The 20,987-nt window shown below is 34.4% G+C and overlaps 7 protein-coding genes and 1 long non-coding RNA gene across 9 annotated transcripts in view; 5 read left to right on the top strand and 3 right to left on the bottom strand.

The window, feature by feature from the left end:
- LOC110229296 (protein trichome birefringence-like 37) overlaps positions 1-948 on the top strand; it is a 2,964-nt gene extending 2,016 nt beyond the window's left edge. The window contains exon 5 of the mRNA XM_021029071.1: positions 873-948. Coding sequence (XP_020884730.1) covers positions 873-948 — 76 coding nt within the window. The remainder of the gene's footprint in view (positions 1-872) is intronic.
- LOC110228934 (peroxidase 19) lies at positions 671-4,177 on the bottom strand. Its single transcript, XM_021027322.1, has 3 exons — positions 3,545-4,177; positions 2,962-3,162; positions 671-1,113 (listed from the first exon to the last, which is right to left on the bottom strand). The coding sequence occupies exons 1-3, from the start codon at positions 3,809-3,811 to the stop codon at positions 1,087-1,089; spliced, it is 495 nt and encodes a 164-aa protein (XP_020882981.1). The 5' UTR covers positions 3,812-4,177; the 3' UTR covers positions 671-1,086.
- A 307-nt stretch (positions 4,178-4,484) lies between these two features.
- On the top strand, positions 4,485-6,073 carry LOC110229180 (ATP synthase mitochondrial F1 complex assembly factor 1). The gene is made up of 4 exons (XM_021028576.1): positions 4,485-4,950; positions 5,038-5,117; positions 5,195-5,253; positions 5,601-6,073. The coding sequence occupies exons 1-4, from the start codon at positions 4,636-4,638 to the stop codon at positions 5,903-5,905; spliced, it is 759 nt and encodes a 252-aa protein (XP_020884235.1). The 5' UTR covers positions 4,485-4,635; the 3' UTR covers positions 5,906-6,073.
- A 9-nt stretch (positions 6,074-6,082) lies between these two features.
- Positions 6,083-11,223, top strand: LOC110229179 (apoptosis inhibitor 5-like protein API5). The gene is made up of 17 exons (XM_021028575.1): positions 6,083-6,370; positions 6,518-6,618; positions 6,747-6,908; positions 7,121-7,220; positions 7,305-7,370; positions 7,578-7,669; positions 8,152-8,226; positions 8,331-8,480; positions 8,995-9,060; positions 9,152-9,217; positions 9,512-9,622; positions 9,779-9,868; positions 9,958-10,064; positions 10,248-10,362; positions 10,452-10,517; positions 10,623-10,726; positions 10,812-11,223. The coding sequence occupies exons 2-17, from the start codon at positions 6,529-6,531 to the stop codon at positions 11,014-11,016; spliced, it is 1,665 nt and encodes a 554-aa protein (XP_020884234.1). The 5' UTR covers positions 6,083-6,370; positions 6,518-6,528; the 3' UTR covers positions 11,017-11,223.
- Positions 11,224-11,305: 82 nt separating this feature from the next.
- LOC110229178 (sodium/calcium exchanger NCL) lies at positions 11,306-14,042 on the top strand. Its single transcript, XM_021028574.1, has 8 exons — positions 11,306-12,016; positions 12,088-12,254; positions 12,330-12,372; positions 12,449-12,630; positions 12,745-12,884; positions 12,984-13,230; positions 13,333-13,626; positions 13,711-14,042. The coding sequence occupies exons 1-8, from the start codon at positions 11,626-11,628 to the stop codon at positions 13,957-13,959; spliced, it is 1,713 nt and encodes a 570-aa protein (XP_020884233.1). The 5' UTR covers positions 11,306-11,625; the 3' UTR covers positions 13,960-14,042.
- Positions 14,043-14,808: 766 nt separating this feature from the next.
- On the bottom strand, positions 14,809-15,538 carry LOC110229533. Its single transcript, XR_002332931.1, has 2 exons — positions 15,492-15,538; positions 14,809-15,138 (listed from the first exon to the last, which is right to left on the bottom strand). It is a non-coding gene; the product is annotated as an uncharacterized LOC110229533 (long non-coding RNA).
- A 713-nt stretch (positions 15,539-16,251) lies between these two features.
- Positions 16,252-18,838, top strand: LOC9315545 (sodium/calcium exchanger NCL). 2 transcript variants are annotated; one of them, XM_021030007.1, is made up of 8 exons: positions 16,252-16,820; positions 16,920-16,989; positions 17,068-17,101; positions 17,177-17,234; positions 17,318-17,499; positions 17,600-17,739; positions 17,829-18,426; positions 18,516-18,838. In XM_021030007.1, exons 1-8 carry the CDS (start codon positions 16,391-16,393, stop codon positions 18,762-18,764), a joined length of 1,761 nt encoding a protein of 586 aa, XP_020885666.1. In that variant the 5' UTR covers positions 16,252-16,390; the 3' UTR covers positions 18,765-18,838. The 2 variants fall into 2 exon arrangements, with proteins under 2 accessions (XP_020885666.1, XP_020885665.1); XM_021030006.1 differs by having other exon boundaries at positions 16,920-17,101.
- Positions 18,839-19,019: 181 nt separating this feature from the next.
- LOC9315544 (protein SPEAR2) lies at positions 19,020-20,737 on the bottom strand. The gene is made up of 5 exons (XM_002879431.2): positions 20,044-20,737; positions 19,819-19,938; positions 19,640-19,728; positions 19,431-19,566; positions 19,020-19,350 (listed from the first exon to the last, which is right to left on the bottom strand). The coding sequence occupies exons 1-5, from the start codon at positions 20,404-20,406 to the stop codon at positions 19,174-19,176; spliced, it is 885 nt and encodes a 294-aa protein (XP_002879477.1). The 5' UTR covers positions 20,407-20,737; the 3' UTR covers positions 19,020-19,173.
- Between the last annotated feature and the right edge of the window lie 250 nt (positions 20,738-20,987).

Below are 20,987 nucleotides of genomic sequence, written 5' to 3'. Positions count from 1 at the left end.
GCTATATAGTGTTATATATGTGTGTTATAAATGTGTTAAAATAAACCAAAAAGACAAAATTTCGAAAGACAAATTAAATTACTCTAATTGTATAAAAAATAGTCAAATAATGTCTCATGCTTTACCTAAGAAAACAGAAAAAAAAAAAAAAAAAACTCGAAAAAAGAAAACTAATTTATGTTAAAGACGTGTAATTATGTATTGGGCCTTAATTAGGCTTCACTTGTCTTTTCTGTATTTTACCCTTTGGACTTTTAATTGAAAAATCTATGAAAAAACAGAAAATGTTGCATTATAAAATAAAATAAAAATCTCTTTTGAGAACCTTCTCGTCTTCTTCAACCGTTCTTATACGTTTCTGATTTTGGAGTTTTTATGTAATCAAGCTACTTTCACACCCAAGAAATGTAAGCTCAATATGATTATTATTGGTTTGAATACAATAAAAAAACAAACATGAATTTTGTCAAATCAAGTATAATATATGAAAACAAATGGATGATACCTTGTTCACTGTGTCTATTGCTTTTAGTAAAATGGTGCATTCACTTAATGCACCTTAGGCTAAGCTCTACTAAATAGTCAAACATAAGATCATTAGCCAAAGTGAAAGTGAAAATATAATAAACGTATATAAAACAAAACATATAAATTTTTTGAGTCAGAAATTTTAATAAAGTACTCCAGCAATGGCTTTAGCTGAAGAATCTGCCTATACAAATCAGCAGCTCTACTAAATAGTCACATATAAGGTCGTTAGCAAATTGAAAGAATAATAAACGTACGTATAACACAACCAGAGTTAGTCAAATGAGTAATTGCCTGTTTTTGATACAAATTGGTGTCTCTATGTTGGTCTTCATCTTTTGCAGATATTTTATACTCTTAATGGCTACAGTCTCAAATATAAAAAGAGAAAAAGATGTCAAATATACTTCTTTTGTATAGCTTAGATATACACTTTGAAACATAAATAGTTTTTCAACTCACAAAATCTGACATTCCAAATCTGTAAGTGGAAAATCCATATTATATAGAAATTAACTTGTTACCAAAGCATCTAGCATTGAGAGTAGTCGTAACTCATCACCAACATGATCGACCACAAAGAATCTGCACACGAACAAAAAAAAAGTTAATAATATCCAAAGACTCTAGCGATGTATATGAACAAAAGAATTGATGAATATAAAAAAAGAATTGTATCTTTTTCCTCAAATTTCATAAAATGATTGACGTAGAAAATTCAAAATAGATTTATTTCTAAACGTATAAACAAAAATTCAAAGTTTAATCGAATCCAATTTCAAGAAATTAAATCAAACAACACATTAAGATTAGAAATTGGAAAGTTAAAGAATGCAACTGGTGTTTTGTGTGTTCAGAAGTAGTAGAAACAATCAAGTATTTATAGAGTTATGATAGGTTAGTAGGGTTTTGTGTTAGAGAATATCCAAAATCTTGATTAGTAAGGCGTTGATATATTCGAAAATCTTTAAATTATCACAAATCTAGAATATGCTACATATATTCCTAACCATTTTAGGATAATATCTTTAAATATCGTTTATCATGAGAAAATTTCCTAAATCTTTTAGGTGGATTGAATACGGAATTAATATAGTTCATTTTATTTAGGCAAGAAATGTGAATTGCAATTATTATATACGGTTAAAATCTGCATATTTATTCAGAGCATTAATATGAAAGATTTTTGCAATTAAAATAGGCTATTTATTAGGAGTATTAATATCAAAGATTTTCCTTTAAATTCATATTCTCGTAATAGTGCATTAATGTTTTACAATCTATTATAGGAATATAATTTTGATAAACCGTTCAAATAAAGAAAGGATCCAAATCTAATTATTTCGAAATATATATAGAGTAATTAGTTTCTTTAAAATCGAGATTTAAGCAATATTTTAGGAACAATAGTTGAGATAAAGTATGTTATAGTAATTAATTTAGATTGTGAAAATATTCGAAATCAATTTAATTTTTGGAATGATAAGCATTTAAGATAATTTCGAAAATATATGTCTAATTAAAGAATTAATTTCGTTATGGTACTCGAATATATTAGGATTATTCGTATTGTTAGTTTATTTAATTCATAAATTATAATTTGCAGATTTAAATGAAGATCTTCTCGAGATTTTTAGGAATATAATCGAGATTTTAGTAACAAATGTGATCACATTAAATTTTTGAAAGATTTGAAAGATTTGTGTCCAAATTGTTAGAAACAAATTAGGATAGATAATTTTTGGTTAGTATATTTTTTAATATTTTCAAATCTTTAGAATTAAACCCATTGACATTATATTGTTGAATTTATTTTTTAAAAATTACGTAATATTAAATAAAAAATTAAATAACTAACTATTTTTATTTGATGGTGTAGACAAATTATTATTATTATTTATGTAATTTAATTACAAATAACAAATATTAATTTTTATAACAAAATAAATTATTTTCGTATGAACAATTTTTTCCCAAATAAATATTTTACAAAATATTTATTTTAATCACATATTCTTTCTATATAGAAATAAATAGTTAAATAATTATGGTTAGAAGTAGTTAAGGTAAATAACAAATATGGTTAGTTTAGATATATTATATATATTTCCAATTTAGGTGTTAATTAAGAATTAATGTGGTTTTAAGACAACATTCCTAAAATTCCTTATCCAAGATCCGGATAGAGTTAATCCCGGATAAAACCCGGATCCAAAAGACTTTTTGCAAAAATCCCCTGTAAAAATGTATATGTAGATATCCAAGACCGGTTTGGACAGTATCACATATTGTGAAGTCCCAACCCTTTCTTGAAAAGAAATTTCCGTTTTGTTGAAACATGGCTACGTTTGAACCGGTTCTAGACCCATCAAAATCGGTTTAGTAACGAATCATATGAATAGAACTTAGAAATAGGATTGAAGTTGGGATTACCAGGTGGATGAAATCTCTAGCGGCGATAGCGAGAATATCAGAGCAAGAGACGAGAGAAGGGCAATGAGATTCGACCAATTCCTTTGCCTTAATAATACTCTCGAATCCTTCTTCTCTCAATTCCTTATTCGCATATGCTTCTCTTTCTGCTAATTTCTTGCTTCCTTTCTTTGTTTCTATCAATATCGACCCATCACAACCCTTCAAAATTCCAATTTCACCTTATGTTGATTATCAAACATCGTAGTCCATAATTTATTAGTTTTTCATGCATGAGATGTCTACTGTTATTTGTTAAACAAACAACGATGCAGGCCAAAATGCTGTTTGAGTATTTTTTTCGCTAAAATGCACCGAATCTTGACTGTAGTTTGCTAAACTACGCTACGTTGGAAACTGAACCAGTGAAATTTTTGTCGGGATTATTTCCATATTGGTGTTTTGACTTTCGCGATATAATGAGATGGTGCGTTAAAATTTGACCATGCTAGTTACTAATGCTAAAATGCGTGTTGTTGTTTATGGTAAATGCTATAGTGCGCTGGAGTAAGAAAACTAATGTAAAATTTTGGTAGAATTAAACCTCAACGAAGCAGTCGTGAAAGAAGAGGCGAATGGTGGCTGGAGCTGAGATGGGGGCTTCTTTGAACCGCTGAGAAGTGACGGAACCGACGAGATTTTCGAGCTGAGGACATTTCTTGGAGTAGTAATCGCCGGAGAGCTCTCTGTGGTGGAGGCGCCTTAGTGCCGGGGGGTGAGAGATTGTTAGTTTGGCCGGAGAAATGGGAATGGTTGATGTGAGGAAGAGATACAAGAATATTGAGGATAAAGAAAGAGATAGGACATGCATGGTGGGGTTGTGAGATACTGTGCGTCTGGACAAACTAATAAATAGTTTACAGTTTTTGGTACTGTTCAAAATAATGACAAAAAACAACCTAAGTCAATGCTCATATAAGTGACAAACAAGTTGGTTTATAGTTATTTATTGTAAGAAAAGAACAAAGAGTGACAGGAAATTTGTGAAACATGGGTTAAGATCTAATTTTTTCTGTGTATGTGGATTGTGGAAGCAATCATGTCTTATTAACTTTAAAGATCTATTGCCGACAATATAAAAAAAAAAAAACCTTTATAGAATCTTTCGAGTAGAATGCGTAATAATGTGTTCCTGTGACTATTACTCATTTTCTAAAAGGATCAATAATGTGTACCTGTAATTTGCTATGTTAAACTTGAAATGTGATAGAATAAAAATAAATATGTAAATACTTAATTCCCGTGATTACCTCTGAATCTACTATATATATATATGATACAACTTTGTCAAATTCAACCTCTAATCCATTGGTTTTGTTTGAAAGAGAGTAATCCGGATATCTCGACTCTGGACTCTGGACCAGGCCCATTATTTTGTTTCAGATAAAAGCGAAATTACTATTATCTGGTCCGGCCGGTCGAATTAAGTTAACCGACGACGTTTCCGGTTAGGGTTCTAAAACATAAGAACGAGTAATTGAGATTCCAAAATCCAAACAGTGGACTTTTTTGACTTTGTGGGTTTAGATCTAATTAGAACACAACGTGTTCGACAAAATTCCTCTGAGGTTACCTGAGAAGTGAGAACTGTGCTTATCTTGATAATATTTCTTTGAATTTCACCGTATTCCTACCATGAAAATGAGAAGAATCGTCGTCGGTTCTATTTCGAGTCTCGCTAAAAATAAGTTCTCTTCATCATCTTCTTCTTCGTCTTCGTCCAGACAAATTTTCACTGCGTGTTCATCTTCTTTGCAACGAGATGTCTCAAGTAAGCTCTCCGAAGGTTTACCTGGAAACCACATAAAATGGGCTTCGCTTGGTTCAGTCAGAAATTCGAGATTCGCATCTGGGTTTACACCGTTGCAGCCAAAACCTTTGGATTCAATCATGGATTTGGCCAGAGCCAAGACTAAATCTCCGGAAGAACTCACTTCGATCTGGGACGATGTAATCTCAAAATTCCTCTTTTTTATGTGACATTTTCTGTCTTTCAATTGCATTTCGTTGGATCTTACTACATTTTCAATTTATCAGTATCACTTGGGACGAGGTCATATTGGGATAACGATGAAAGCTCAGCTTTATCGATTGTTGGAGCAACGAGCCTCCGAGTGGTAATAATTAATAACATCATTAGCCTTTGTTCTTGCTTTGTTAAAATTTTCATTTCTAATTGATGTTGCAATTGCAGCCGATACTTTGTCATTCCATTGTGGAGAGGAAATGGTTACATCACAATGTTTGCTCAAGGTTCAAACTTTTTGATCCTCCATTATAATACATCTTTTCATTTTCTGCGAGAAATTTATATGAAATGGTTACATAACAATGAGGTTTGTGGTAGCTTTTAGTTCAGTTAAATTAGTGAGATTCATTAGCAATGGATATTCTTTTACTTGCACTAATTAGTCAGAACAAAAATTAGCAAACTACTAATCTCAAGAACAGTTTGTTTGCCTGGTATGTTGGTATGTGAGGCTAAATCTTGCTAGATGTACCATTTAATCTTTGTTGAACTTCATTACAATTATGTGAATTCGTAGGAAAACAAAGAGTTCATTATGATCTTATATAAATGGTCAGTTTTATTGTGGCAGTTGAAGCGCCCCACATGATTTTTACTGGTCTCGAAGACTACAAAGCAAGAGGAACTCAAGCGGCTCCTTACCTGACTACAACCTTCTACACTGAGCTTTCAGAGACAAAGGACTTGGTGTTTATCCGAGGAGATGTTGTGTTCACAAGTAAACTCACTGACGAAGAGGCGAAATGGATCATGGAGACAGCTCAGTCTTTTTACTTGAATGACTCTCGGTACAAGCTGCTCGAGAGGTTCAATAAGCATACTCATGACTTTGAGTTCAAGGATGTGTTACAAGCTCTGGATATGCCTGTTCTGTGATTTTTGCTAAATCAGGAGAAAAACTTGTCTGATTTTTGAGTTATTGAGACAACAACACTTTGTATTAGATTTGATTCTGTATGGTAGGTAATAAGACTATTTCATGACCAAATTAGTTTTGGTTGGGATACTGTATTTTTGCTCTTAAAGAAACGATTTTGAGTAAAAGTAGCCATTAAATTCCTTTCCAAATCGATAACGGATGTCATTCAGGTGAAGAATTCGAAGAGGTATTTGCTCCAAAGCAAACATCTGGGGTGAATTTGAAAGAAACGATAAATTCTAGTGACGTTTCTCAAGTTTCACAATATTAAAAACGTCATCGTTTTGTAAGATTAGCCCAATATCAAGGACATGAAGTTAAAGCTCGGTCTTCTTCTTCAAGCTAAGGAAGGTCGTGAGAAAACAAAAAACACTCGGAAACTATCTCAATCTTTCTACAGTCTTCTTCCAGAAACCCACCATGTACGCTCTTCTTCTTCATCTTTCTCCCGCCTTTTTTCCTGTGTTACAGAGACGTGATTACATATGTATAGCTTCTCTTTTCCGCTATTGAACTATGTGTATAGATATACTCATCTGCTTCGTTTTTTTTTTCTCGCTCTTCTTCAGCTTCCTTCGTAATGTCAGAGAACCAGTCTGAAGAAGTCCAGCAAATCGAGAAGCTCTATGAGTTCAGTGAGCGTCTCAATGCCTCCAAGGACAAGTCTCAGGTTCGTCTCAATTTTTTCAACTAGGGTTTGATTTGAAATCGAGCGTTCGCTGTTTCATCTCCGGATTCGAATTAGGCTGGTCTAGTTTGTTCCAATGACTTAACCTGATTTTGCTTTCTCGTTTGTAGAATGTTGAGGATTATGAGGGGATTATTAAGATGTCCAAGACTAGTATGAAGGCAAAGCAGCTTGCGTCGCAGCTAATTCCTCGATACTTCAAGTTCTTCCCTAGTCTCTCTACTGACGCTTTCGATGCTCATATGGACTGCATCGATGATGGAGATCTTGGGGTATGTTTACCTTGTCTCCGTACAGATGCAAATTTATCCTTAAACCATTTCAAAGCTAGCTTCTTACTGGATTACACTAAAAATATAGTTCTTGTTAAAAGTACTTCTGACTTTTCAGAGAATTGATACTTGTATATGCACAATTTGCAGTTTTGTTTACTGTGAAACTATCATTTGGTTTGAGTTAAACATGTGTTTCTTTTTGTGTTTAGGTACGTGTTCAAGCCATCCGTGGACTCCCGCTGTTCTGTAAGGATACGCCAGATATTATATCTAAGATTGTTGATGTTCTTGTTCAACTCTTGAATACTGGTAACTCTTGATATCTTTGTTACTACACCTTTTGGAGACCTATTTGTGTCTTCTTATCTGACTTGGATGTATCATGATATGAAGAGGAACCTGTGGAGCGTGATGCTGTGCATAAGGCTCTGATGTCATTGTTACGACAAGATCCAAAAGGTAGTTTAATTTCTTTACACTTGTTCTGTATGAAGATACTGATTCTGCTTACAAAATGTACTCGGTTGATTATGATCAGGCATAGGTTAATAAATTACTTGCTATGGGTTTTAGTCTGATAAATTTTTCTTAGGTTTTCAATATGATATCACGTTTGACTCTGCAATTCCCTAGTGTTTTGCTAATTATTACTCTCTTTTGTTACAGCATCTTCGACTGCCTTATTTACACATGCTGGGGTTACTCCAACTACTGATGATCAAATTCGTGAAAAGGTCTTGAATTTCATCAGAGATAAGGTCAGAGTTTATGTATTTCTTTTTGCTATTTGCAAGGTTCCCAGAACAGCGTTGCATGACTTAATCTATTGATATTCATATCTTATTTTTTCCACTAAGTTAGACCTATTGGGATTTTTCTCTTGTAGATTTAGACCAGTAAAGTAGACTTGCATTGTGTATTACTATATCTTAGTTCAGTTTCAAGATGTACAAACTCTACTCAATCAACTAAAGTGGCTGATATCAAGTGCATGTTTAGTCAAGTCTCCTCCTTCTTGACATTGTTTATGATTGAAAGAAGTTTCCTTAACAATAACAGAGGAAGTGATATGAAAATGTGATAATGGTATGGATATATATTACCACAATAAATAAATATAATAAGTTAAAGGGTTCAAGTAGCTTTGATGGGCTTGATAGTATTAGAAATGACAATCATTTGAGAGGTTTGTAATACATTAAGCCAATATTTATTGTATATATATTTTTCTTATATGTAGGTGATTCCTCTTAAAGGGGAACTCTTAAAGCCTCAAGAAGAGATGGAAAGACATATAACAGATTTGATCAAACAGGTAAGATCATTTTCTGTGTGTGTGTTTGTGTAGTTCCTTTTGTTACTTCCATTTGCCTTCTTCTTCGTTGCCATTTATTCTGACTTTATTTGGAGTTTTCGCAGAGCCTAGAAGATGTAACTGGAGGAGAGTTTAAAATGTTTATGGATTTCCTGACAAGTTTGAGTATATTTGGAGGCAAAGCTCCTCAAGAAAGAATGCAAGAACTTGTGGAAATTATTGAAGGACAGGCGGATTTAAATGCACAATTTGAAGTAAGTTAGTTGTACTGCATCATGCAATTTGGTATTAGTTGGTTGTGTTGCATCATCTCGAAGATGAACCTAAATTTCTTGATTGCTTGAAATGATCCTACTATTTATCCCGCTGTGTAGTGATGTTCTTTTTAGTGTGACATGTTCTGTGGCAGTAGTGTATGTTCATCCTTGTACAAACTCCATCCTGTTGACAAAAAGCTTTAAAAGATGTATCACCATTTGCATTGTTTCTCTTGAGTGATGATAATTTTCCTTGAACTCCTTTATATTCTCTGCTCCTGGTTTGAATGCAAGGAAATGCACAAAGTTGTTAAAATGATAGTATGCCCATTATGAGTTATACAAACTTGATTGTGTCTGCTCTGATTAGTAAACACTCGATCTTAGATTCTCCAGTTTCCTAAATGGGGAGTATAATATAGTTTGAAGTATAAGGTTGGACAGCCAAATTTATATAAGATTATCCATGTACTGTGGTATTACTCCTGATAATAAATATTGTTTTTCCCAGTTTTCAGACACAGACCATATTGACAGGTTGATATCATGCCTGCAACTGGCTCTTCCCTTTTTTGCGGTATGAACTCAGATTAAGTGTATTAGCTGGATAGTATCCCATTCTCTAAACTTTTCTGGTTATCTAACTAACTTCGCGCTCCTCTGAACAGAGAGGTGCTCCAAGCAGCAGGTTTCTTAACTATTTGAACAAACATATCATACCTGTTTTTGACAAGGTATCGTGATTTTCATTGCTTTGTTACTTCCTACTTTTATTTCGTATCATCAATCCCTGTGTGCTCTTTTAGGCATCTGTTATCTACTCTCTTAGACATATAATTAAGAATAGTTTATGACACTGACACTAATGGTATGAAGTAAAATGCAATTTCTTGTAACGTTTATTTAATCCATATTTGTAGGTGTTTTTGCTTGTCTCTTTTACCTTCTTGCATGTAAATATCCGTATCACTCCAAAAGATGAGCTTCCTTGGTCACTATAATAATTGCCAACTTTTTTTCTTAACTAGCTCCCGGAGGAAAGGAAACTTGATTTGCTCAAAGCTCTTGCTGATATTTCTCCATACACAACTGCTCAGGAAGCAAGGCAGCTGCTTCCTTCCATCGTTCAGCTTTTAAAGGTAGCTCTTTTAAGTGCGAGCATGTCATGAGTCCTTTGAAAAATAGTTTGTGGACATCCTTGCTTATATTGTATATATCTTACTGCAGCCTTACACTTATGAATGCAAAAGCTTTACATGCGGTCTTATAAAGATTGTTACACTCTTTATTTTTAGGTATACATGCCTGCCAGAAAGACTGGAGAGGAAATGAACTTCACATACGTTGAGTGTTTGTTGTATGCGTTTCATCACCTTGCCCACAAGGTTGCCAACGAGATCTTATTTTGTGATTAATCCCGTTCTCTTTTATTTATTCCTTGTTTTACTTATCTGATTATGTTGAACATATATAGGTTCCAAATGCTACAAACAGCTTGTGTGGGTACAAGATTGTGACCGGCCAGCCATCAGACAGATTAGGGGAGGACTTCTCAGAGTTGAACAAAGACTTCACTGAAAGGTATTGTTAATTCTATGATATGACATTCAAATTTTTGCACGTAGAAACTTCAATATACTGTCATTTAGAGTAGAAAAACTTTGGTGATCTTAGATCAAGAAGAGGTAGGAGAGTACTTGGTATTTTTTTTTATGATATCATAAAGTTTTTGTTTTTGTGATTTGTTGCCAACCATTGGTGCAGATTAACCATCGTTGAGGATCTAACTAAGGCAACGATGAAGAAATTAACTCAGGGAATGACTGAGCACAACAAAGCCATGTCGGCTGCTAAGACAGATGAAGAGAAAGCGAGCATTGTAAGTACATTATCCTGCAACTCTCTTCTTTTATCCCGGTGCTATTTGCTTTCAGGACTAATACACCTTTGTGATTTTTATTATTTCAGAAAACAAAAAGGCAGAATACTACAACTGGACTTAGGACATGTAATAACATATTGGCGATGACAAAGGTGAACATCACAGAATCTTGTCTTTCCCCTTTTTTGTCTTTTTGGTGGAAGCATATGGTTATGATGAAATAAACTAAACTTGGGGTAAATTATGATATGAAACAGCCATTGCATGCAAAAGTGCCACCTTTTATCGGAGACACTAATCTCAACCTGTCTTGGAAAGAAGCCACAAAGCCGTTAGCCTCAACAACAACAACAACAATCGGGTTTGTGCAAAGTTTAGTAAATCCGCCATCTTTCTGTGGTCTCATATCTAATTGTGATTTGTTTTACCTTTGCAATAATCTACAGAGGAAAGCGGCCTGCTAATAGCAACAATGGAAGTGGTAACAATGTTGCAGCAAAGAAGGGACGTAGTTCGGGTGCTATGCAAAGCCAGCTTGTGAACAAGGCCTTTGAAGGAATATCATCATACGGTGCTGGTAGAGGCGGAAACCGAGGTTGGGGAAGACGTGGAGGTGGTCGAGGAAGAGGACAAGGAAGAGGTCACTGGTAATAATAAGTTTCCATGAGAGGATCCCATGACTGTGTTTTCTGTTTTTTGGTTTTGGTACTTAGTAGAGTTTGGAGACTTCTCTTCTCATATCAGAATAGATCATGTGTGTTTTTCTCTGTTCACGATGGATGGAGGAATTTGAATTAGAGTCTCTTGTACTTTCTTTTTTTCCTCATCTAATCAAAAGTATCAATGACCTTAATTATATAATCTTTCTCGCCCATAGCTACATAAGACGAGAGATCCATTGCATGCCTCCTTTATCCCAAGATTACTTCCATGGCACGCTTTAGAGTTAGCAATGACTCTCCAAGTCTCCATTATGGTGTCTCTTGGTTACAAACACACTGTCTTGTCCTGGTCAAAGCTCTTAGATACATATATAGATTATAAAGGAATATGTTTTTAAAAACGTACCATTTATCATCTTAATAATTGGTTAATACGCTTTATCAAAAAAAGTCATTAGTCACTAAAACATAATCCTATCAGTGTTCATCGTACTACAATTAACCTTAAAAACTCTATGTTTATTGTATATTTAAGATCTTGTACGATACAGAGGAAAATTATCCGACCAATCTCCATTAGATCTTCGATCTTACTTCCATGGCAGGTGTTACTCTTTTCTTCTCCCTTCTCTCTATAGCTCTGATTATCTCTGGTGTGAGCTCTCGTGTCCTGAGTCCTGTCCCTCTGAATTACTCGATTTTGATATCTGATGGGGTTCATGATGCCTTGAATCACGAATTTCTCACTCTCGATCCTCCAAAAAGCTTGTCAAGGACCGCGTGTGTTCATGTCTACGGGTTTCTTCCATGTGCAGACAATGTTGAAGGTTATATCTTCCAAGTTTTCTCCTTTGGATGTCTCTTGATCATCGGTGACTATTTCTTGTCTGAAGGAAGATCAAAACTCTTTATAATATTCGAGGTCGGGTTCTATGGCGGTATCATCTTCCCTCTTCTTACAATGTTCCCAAGAATTGCTCTTATGCTCTGTAAGAATATTCCTCTCTTTCTTTTGTTCCCTCTAAGAAAATATCTGAAAACATATATTCCTTGATCTCAGCGACCGGACTATCATTGAGCAGAGATGTTGCTAGCTCCTTCATAGATGAAAACGTTGGAGTTACTGTGGGACACACTGTGTTTTCTCTCACAATTCAATGGGGAGCTTGTGTTGTTTTTAGCATCACTAGTCCACGTTCTGACCAGTCAGTAAGAAGAACAACCACTGTAAGATTTCCTTAATCTATTAGTAAAACTATATTCATGATTGGTTGCTGAATGTTTTATCGAAAAATCATACAGGATGGATTGATGGAAAGACTAAGGATATTGAAAGGCTTTATTGGTAAGCTTAGGTTCCCTTTTTCTTATCTTTGAGCATTTTTTTTGTATGAAGATTTTGTGCTTTTATCTTTCTGCAGAAGCAAGAGTAGAAGCGGATCCTAAGAACAAAAAAGCTGCAGGGATTATGCTGCTGAGTCTAGCTCCCTTTCTCATGGTGACGTTATCGGCGATATTTGATTCACATTCTTGGAGTCACATCATTGTGTTGATTACACTGATAATTTCTTCTTCTTCAACCGTTGTCTACTTTGTTCACTCGGTATGATCCGATCCCTTTAGAAAACCTAAGTAAATCCTTTTGCTTTTTTGCTTTGTTCTCTAAATGACACTTTTAAAATTCACAAAAATAGACACAATTTGTGGAAATTTTCAGTATTTAGATACGGCTAACCAAGAGAAGAGCTTAGATCACGCGAGGTTTGAGCTCATGTCAGAAGTTCATAAGCACTTGAAGAGGTTTTCAACAAAAAACCTTATAAAACGTGGAGAACTAAGCAAAGAGAGTTTGAAAAGGTTGTGTAAGACTTTTAGTTCTGTTCTCTCTATATTTTTGAAGCAATAATAGTTTCATTTCAACTTTCTTACGTCGTAAATCATTTCTTAAATCGGTAGTTTGTTCAAGAAAACTGATAAGAGCAAAGATGGCAAGATACAAATATCTGAACTAAAAGACTTAACCATAGAGTTTTCGAACTTTGGGAGAATGAAATATGACATCAATGAGCTTGCTAAAGCTTTTCTTGAGGATTTCGATGGAGACAAAGACGGCGAATTAGAAGAGAATGAATTCGAAGAAGGGATTGCGAGACTACTCAAACAATACAAATTCAACGTAGAGGATCAAAGAGAGAATCACACTGTAAGTATATATCCATTTGAAGAGAAACATCATTTTTGAATATTTCTCTAGTTTCAAAAACAGCGCGCATTATATTGGTTTTGAAATCGTAATGTGTTGCAGGAGGAACATGGAGTTCTTAAGATGGAAATACCGAAGAAAACGCTTGTTAATAAATTGCTATCTATGGATACGTTAGTAGCGGCGATTGAAGTCATCGCAGGGATCCTAATTGTCCTCTTTCTAGCAAAACCATTTATGATGAACATCCAGCTCTTATCCACCTCAGCTGGAATTCCTTCTATCTACATCGTGTTCGCGATGGTCCCTTTCGCTAGAAACTTAAAGAACACTCTATCTACACGCTTCTGTCGAGGCAAAGACAAGAAAAGAATCTCATCCAATACTTTCTCCGAGGTTAGTTTAACTATCACAATTCATTACCTGGCTAACACTTTAAGATGACTCAAAGTTTAAGGGCATTTGTATTGGTTTCCACAGATCTACAAAGATGTTACAATGAACAACCTCATGGGAATGTCGATCATATTGGCAATTGTATATACAAGAGGCTTGACATGGAAATACTCGGTAGAAGCTCTTATTATGGTGATCGTTGGCCTCATAATCGGCTTACCGGTCTATAAGAGATCGACTTACCCGTTCTGGATGTGTGTATTGGCCTTTGCTATGTACTTCTTTTCTCTTTTCCTTATCTATCTCCGTTTTCATTTTGAAGACAAGAACTAGGTTTACACCTTTAGGTGAGACTTAGAGTGAAAACTTTTCATATGAACATATTTTCTTTAATATGGACACGTTTTTAGTTCCTACATAACTTTTAAAAATTGTCAAAAGTATCATGTCATTTTTTGTGGAAATAAGTAACTAATAGTCTGTGTATTTTTATGAATTTTGTCATTTGTTATGTAGAACCTTATCATATGTTATTTCGTTTCGTTTAGAAAAATATATCATATTCAATGTTTCAAGAACACGTGATTTTTGCAAATTTCACTCGGGAAATTCAATCTTTTTGGCCCATATTACTGACCATCCCCTGCAAACATTTATATATTATATGTACCCACAATGTAAGTTGATCCGGCAGCAGTATCTTTTTTTCTTTGACGTGATCCGGCAGCAGTGAGCAGTATCTTTTATACCATTCATTTTTTAATGTAACTTAATACAACTTGCACTCTAGGATTATGGATCCGAATGGTAATAGCGTTTTTTGCTGTACGGGAAAAGCAGTATTATAGTGCGGTACGGTTCAACTGCGGTACGTGCGGGAGAAAAGTATTTGCGGGACAAGTGCGGTTTGTACAAAATAAACGGTACGGAATAATGTTTGATTGGTGAAAAAACTATTTGCGGTACACAATAAAATGTTTGAATGATAAAAAAAGTAACAAGCGGTACGCATTACCGATTATAGATAAATATGTTAGAAATAAATATACTAATATTATTAGTGTTTTTTTGGTAACAAAGAAACATTTTCATATATTTGTGAACTTTAAATATTGATGATCAATAAAAAATAATTTGGCATAATTATTGCTAAAAATTTTAATCATAAAAAGCACAACACTATAAAAAAATACTATTATTGGTTTGAACCTAATTGTTCTCGCATATATTCGTTATTCCGTAAAACACCAGTTATAGTTTCTAGCAGTTGTAGCTTATTTTCATCGGTGCTTTCAGCTATGTCAATGAAATACTTACGCCATAATGCTTGCTCCTTAAGTGTACTTATGCATGTCCAGTAAAATCTAGTATATTTAGGAAGGTCTAGCGCAATGAATATCTCTTCCGCCTTTTTAAATTCATCGTAATCATCTTGGATCTGTATTGTTGTTTCAGTGGAAGCAGTTGAAATTTCGATTGGATGAGTTGAACCTGTTCGGCTGGAAGACATATCTACATTAAATAAATCCAACGATTACTCTGCAATTTTATAAATAAATTAGATATAAGTATTTTATTTTTTTAGTAAAAATTTTAAATATATATATATATATATATTTACTTGTTGTTCGATATATATTTAACAAAGACAATACTATATTTATAAGTATTGAAACATTTTTAAGTAAAAACATGTAATATTAGTCTATTTTTAGTTTCATGAAGTTTAAAAATTATTATTATAATAGGTTATAAGTAAGCTAATATTATTGGAAAAAAATTATGAAAAAATATTTCACATTTACATTCACGTCCATGGTTTTTGATGTGATTATAAAAAAATTATAAAATAAATACAATATTACCTGAAATATTAGGAAAGGAAAGATGCTGTAAAAAAAAAAAAAAAAAAAAACAAAAAAAAAAAGAGAGAGGTAGGTCACGATGGATGGAAGGAAAAAAATCTTTAGATATGTTTAGCTGGATAGAAAATGTAACATATATATAGGCTATTTTTAATAATTAAATATTACATATTTTTACTTCTATCCATTATCTGTTTGCGTTTTTCAAAAAACCACTGGGTACAGACTTGAAATGCGGTCCACCCTTTAATCTGTTGGAGAAACCGCAAATTTTTTTTTTTTTTTTTTTTTTCGAAAAACGCAAATTTCCAAAAAAAATTATGATTGGTAAAGTCATTGCGTTTTTGATAAAAAAGTGGGGAAAACCGCTTTTTGTATGTCACCAATCACTACCTAAGTCCAATAATTTAGAACTTGAAGGAAGTGCACAATAGTATTTAAATTTAGGTCCGATGGGGTCAAATTAGTTCAGCTCCGAATTTAAAGCTCCGATGAATAATAGTATAAGTCACGTTGTGTTTTCCAATACTAACAATAAAATACGTAGAGCAGAGTTAACCAGCTATTTCCATGCTAGTTCGTATATTACAATAAAATAAAATATAAATTTTTATTACTAGTTTGAAAGTAGTATTAAAGATTAATAATAAAACAAGGGTATGAAATGTCTAACTTTTTACAAATATTGTATATGTATGTTTCTAAAAACAATAATTTGTAAGTACCTAACTGGAGTATATATTAACATGGTGCTTGAAGATCTCAGTTATATAAAGCAGGGAAACTTTAGTAAGAATAGTTGCCATCTCTAAAATCAATCTCGCTCTTCTCTTCTCTTTTCTTCAACCTCAATCACTTAACAAAACCCTCAGTAGAAACCTTCCACTAAAGCAGCTCACATGCAAACATTCTCGTTTAAGAGGCGACCCAACCATTCACATTTCCCATTAACTCTCTTCTTTTTCTTTCTATCTTTAGCTCTGTTCATCTCTGCTGTGAGCTCTCGTGTCCTAAGTCCCGTACCTCTGAATAACTCGATCTTGATCTCTGATGGTGTCCATGGCGCCTTGGATTACAAGTATCTCACTCTCGATCCTCCAGAGAACGTCAAAAAAGCAGCTTGCATTCATGTCTACGGGTTCCTTCCATGTGCAGACAATATTGGAGGGTATATCTTCCAAGTTTTCTCCTTTGGCTGTCTTTTGATCATTGGTGACTATTTCTTGTCTGAAGGAAGATCAAAACTCTTTCTAATATTCGAGGTCGGGTTCTATGGCGGTATCATCTTCCCTCTCCTTACAATGTTCCCAAGAATTGCCCTTATGATATGTAAGATATTGAACTTGTACAGTATATTACGGAATATTTCATTTATTACCAATTGATTTTGAGTTTGACAAAAACGTACTTTTTGATTTTTGACCTTAGCGCCTGGACTAGTAGCGACCCACGAGGGTGCTCTAATGATTGTGGGAAACAACGTTGGAGTTACTATGGGACACACAATTTTTGCTCTGACAATGCAATGGGGAGCTTGTGTTGTCTTTGGTTTGACCGGTCCTAATTCAGATCCATCAATCCGAAGAGGATCCATCAAAAGAACAGCCTCTGTAAGAAAAGATTCTTTTGTTCCACTCTGTTAGTATAAAAGATAACAAATTCTCATTTCAGTGTATATAATGCAGGATACAAAGAATCCAAGAAGGGGATTTTACAGGATGAAGATACTAAAAAGTGTTGTTGGTATGTTAAGAAGACTTGCAGATTCCTTCTCTTTTTCTTTTGTGTGAAGTCTGTTTAATTTAGCGGTTTCTCGCTCTCTGCAGAAGCAAGCGTAGATGCAGATCCTAAGAACAAGAAAGCTGCAGGGATTATGCTCTTGACTCTAGTTCCATTTCTCTTAGTGACATTGCCTGATTTATTGGATGCACAATCTTGGAGTGATATCATTATGTTGATCACACTCATAATCTCTTGTTCTTCAACCTTTATCTACTTTGTTTACTCGGTATGCGCTCTCTTAAACACAAAGTAGCGCTAGATGATGCTTACAACTTCTTTTGCTTTGTTTTCTTACCGATGAATTTTGTTTTTGTTGAAACTCTCAGTATTTTGATACGGCAGACCAAAAGAAGAGCTTAGATCACGCCAAGTTTGAGCTCATGTCAGAAGTTCATAAGCATTTGCAGAGTTTTTCGCCTCGAACCCTTATTAGAGACGGACAACTAAGTAAAGAAAGCTTGAAAAGGTTCTGTTCTGTTTTTTCCTAATCAAGAACTAGTTCGTTTTGCTCTGTTTTCGGCTTTCTTACATTGCAGATTTACTCTATTTTTGTAGTTTGTTCGATAAAATCGATAGGAACAAAGATGGGAAGATTCAAATCTCGGAGCTTAAAGACTTAACAGTAGAGTTTGGAGTTTTTGGAAGGATGAAATGTGACATCAATGAGTTTGCAAGCACTTTACTTGCGGAGTTCGACAAAGACAAAAATGGCGAACTAGACGAGAACGAATTCGAAGAAGGGATAATGAAACTACTGAATCAGTACAAATTTGATAACCAAGAATCTCCAAGACATAACAACACATACATTTACAGAACACCATCCGATTCTGTGCATGTTAAGAACCTGTCGAATGGCAAGGAAGCTGGAGTTTTAAAGCTAGAAATGCCAAAGCAAACTCTCGTTGCTAAATTCCTCTCCATGAGAACCTTAAGAGCTGTGACTAAAGTTATCGGTGGGATGCTAATCGTCGTCTTTCTTGCTAAACCATTTATGGTAAACATCGGGCTCTTATCGGTTTCAGCTGGAGTTCCTTCTTTCTACTCAGTATTTGCAGTGATCCCTTTGGTAAGAAACTTGAAGAACACTTTATCTGCACACTTCTGTCGAAAGAAAGACAAAGCAAGAATCGCATCTGAAATGTTCTCTGAGGTTAGTTTACTTTCTACCACACTTTCTTTACCACATTACATTGATAAGAAACTCAATTTTTAAGAGCTTTTGATTGTGGGTTTCTGCAGATTTACAGAGATGTTACAATGAACAATCTGATGGGAATGTCGATAACATTGGCGATTGTATACTCGAGAGGATTGAAATGGGAATACTCAATAGAATCTCTTCTTGTTGTGGTAGTTGGCATTGCAATTGGCTTACCGGCTTACGTGAGATCGACTTATCCGTTCTGGATCTGTGTAATGGCCTTTGCTATGTATATCTTCTCTCTTGTCCTTATCTATATTCATTTTCATCTTCGAGGTCAGAGCTAAAGCTTTCACTTTTTAGCTCTGATCAGACTGAGAATAAATCAATTTCAAAAGACCATGTTCTTTTGATTAAACTCTTTCTGGTTCTTATGTTGTTGCTGATCTTGTGAGGTTTGAGCTCAAATCAGAATTTCATATGATATTGGACAGATAGCTAAGCCAAGTTCTTAAGAAACAATTAATTAGTTTCATTTTTATTTTGTTCTGTTTTTGTGGCAGCATTTTGTTCTGTTTTTCAGTTTTGCAAATCAACAGAACTTGCAAATAATAGTAGTTTTCATTAGAAACTCAAGTGGAAGACTTTTCAGAGTTATAAGCAAATCTTCTGATTCGTCGATGAATCACAAAATAATAGAGTTGCGGGAAAGTTAATTGATAAATCCAAAGCTAGATAAGACAGATTCTAAAATCTCTATAACTTAAGGCTGAGATCAATTCCATGATCAGCAGCAGCTGATTCATATCGGTCACATGGCCGTTGTTCTCGGTCATCATTGCTGGGATCACCAGAGGGTATGAAGCTATAGAACGGCTTTTTACTTCTCCATTGCATATTCTCATCCAAGTATTTTTGTGGTTGTTGTTCATACTAAAACCAAGATGGTTTAATGAAACGGTCTAAGCAACTTCATCAAAAATTAAGACAAATTATAATAGGATGATCTCTACCTGTAAGCCAAGCGGGATAAACCTCGGGTAATGACGTGGGATGGACGTAGGTGAATCAATGGCGATGGGATTGCTAATTGTTGTACCGGTCTCTTGAACCGGACTTACATCCATTGACCGGTTTTGTATTGCATCCCTAAAACATACACATTCAAGATTAGGTTTTTGCTGTATCAAGAAAATGAGCGAATCCAAGAAATACAGCAAACCTTATGATTCTTGTAGTTGTGGTTGGTCCAACGCTAGGTTTCGTGGTGTCTGTGAGAAAATGCCATGGCCTCTTCTTCGCAGTGACCATCTATAGAAAGATATCAAAGAAACATTCAAATCAAAAACATTAGAAAACGTAACGTTTTTCAAAATAGAAAATCATGGAAATAATATCTGCCTTTTTATTTTCTTCCTCAAGAAACTGAGAGACAGAATCAACGCAAGATCTTTGGTTTGAAGGGGGCTCTATGAATTGATAAAATCTTCCTGTTCCTGGAGATGGATTTGGTAGATTCATCTGCATAATCATGAACATTAAAAAAAAAAAAACAAAAAAATGTTTTTAAAAGCTTGTGACATAATTACAAAGAGAGTTTGATCATAATCATGTTCTCTCTTTTACCATTAGAGAATGTTGGTTCCTCTGAAAAACCGACGCCGGAGGAATCAAAGATCCGTACGAAAGCGGGAAAACCGGTAACGACGGAAGTTTCTCCGGGAAAGAAAAGTTTGGAGGAATCGTCACTAAATCATAGCCGCTACTAGCCGGAGCAAAGAGAGTATGATGGTGATCTATGTTTGGTAATGAAGGAGAAAGTGGAGATTTGTACTCGTCTTGAAGACGGATCTTCTCGAGTTCAGCAACACCAGGTCCTCTTCGTCGTACTTTGTCTTTCTTCTGTTTCTTCCGACAAGAACCAGAGTACTCATCATGTAACTGTAAGTCTCCATAGCTTCCACTACTTGTGTTGTTGTTACTACACATTGTTCTCAAGTAAGTGCAGAAAAAAGAATTTTTTTTGTTTTCGTTTTTCAGAAACAAAATGATGATTCAAGTGGGAGAGATTGAAGGAAAGGTAAGATCTGAGAAGAAATAGGCTCTTCTTGCGTAGTGAGAAAAGTCGTGGGAATTTAAAGAAAATTCAAAAAAAAAAAAAAAAAACTCCATGTTTTTAGCTTTCTTTAGATCTCTCTCTCTCTTTCTTTCTTCTTTATATGAATGAAGTGAACAACCTGGAGATAGAGAATCTACATCGGTTTCCGTGATTTTCTCTCGGAAAAATATTGTGATTCTCTCCTCCACCAACAATTTTTTTTTTTATAATCAAATTTAATAAGTTTCGCTTTCATGAAAAGTCCATAATTACTTGATAACCCCCATAGTTATTAAAGATTGGTACATTGGTCTCTTTTATTTCTTCTCAATTAAACACTTTTGTAAAACGAATATTTATCAAATTTTTTTCTTCTGGTGTGACATCAATGAAACAAAAGATTTAAAAATCGACGAAACATATAAGGAAAAGTGAATCATCTACGTTAACTTATAAAAATGCAAATTGTACA

This window comes from Arabidopsis lyrata, assembly GCF_000004255.2.
Source record: "Arabidopsis lyrata subsp. lyrata unplaced genomic scaffold ARALYscaffold_4, whole genome shotgun sequence".
In the NCBI taxonomy this organism is placed as follows: domain Eukaryota; kingdom Viridiplantae; phylum Streptophyta; class Magnoliopsida; order Brassicales; family Brassicaceae; genus Arabidopsis; species Arabidopsis lyrata.
This window is presented reverse-complemented; position numbering and strand designations above follow the sequence as displayed.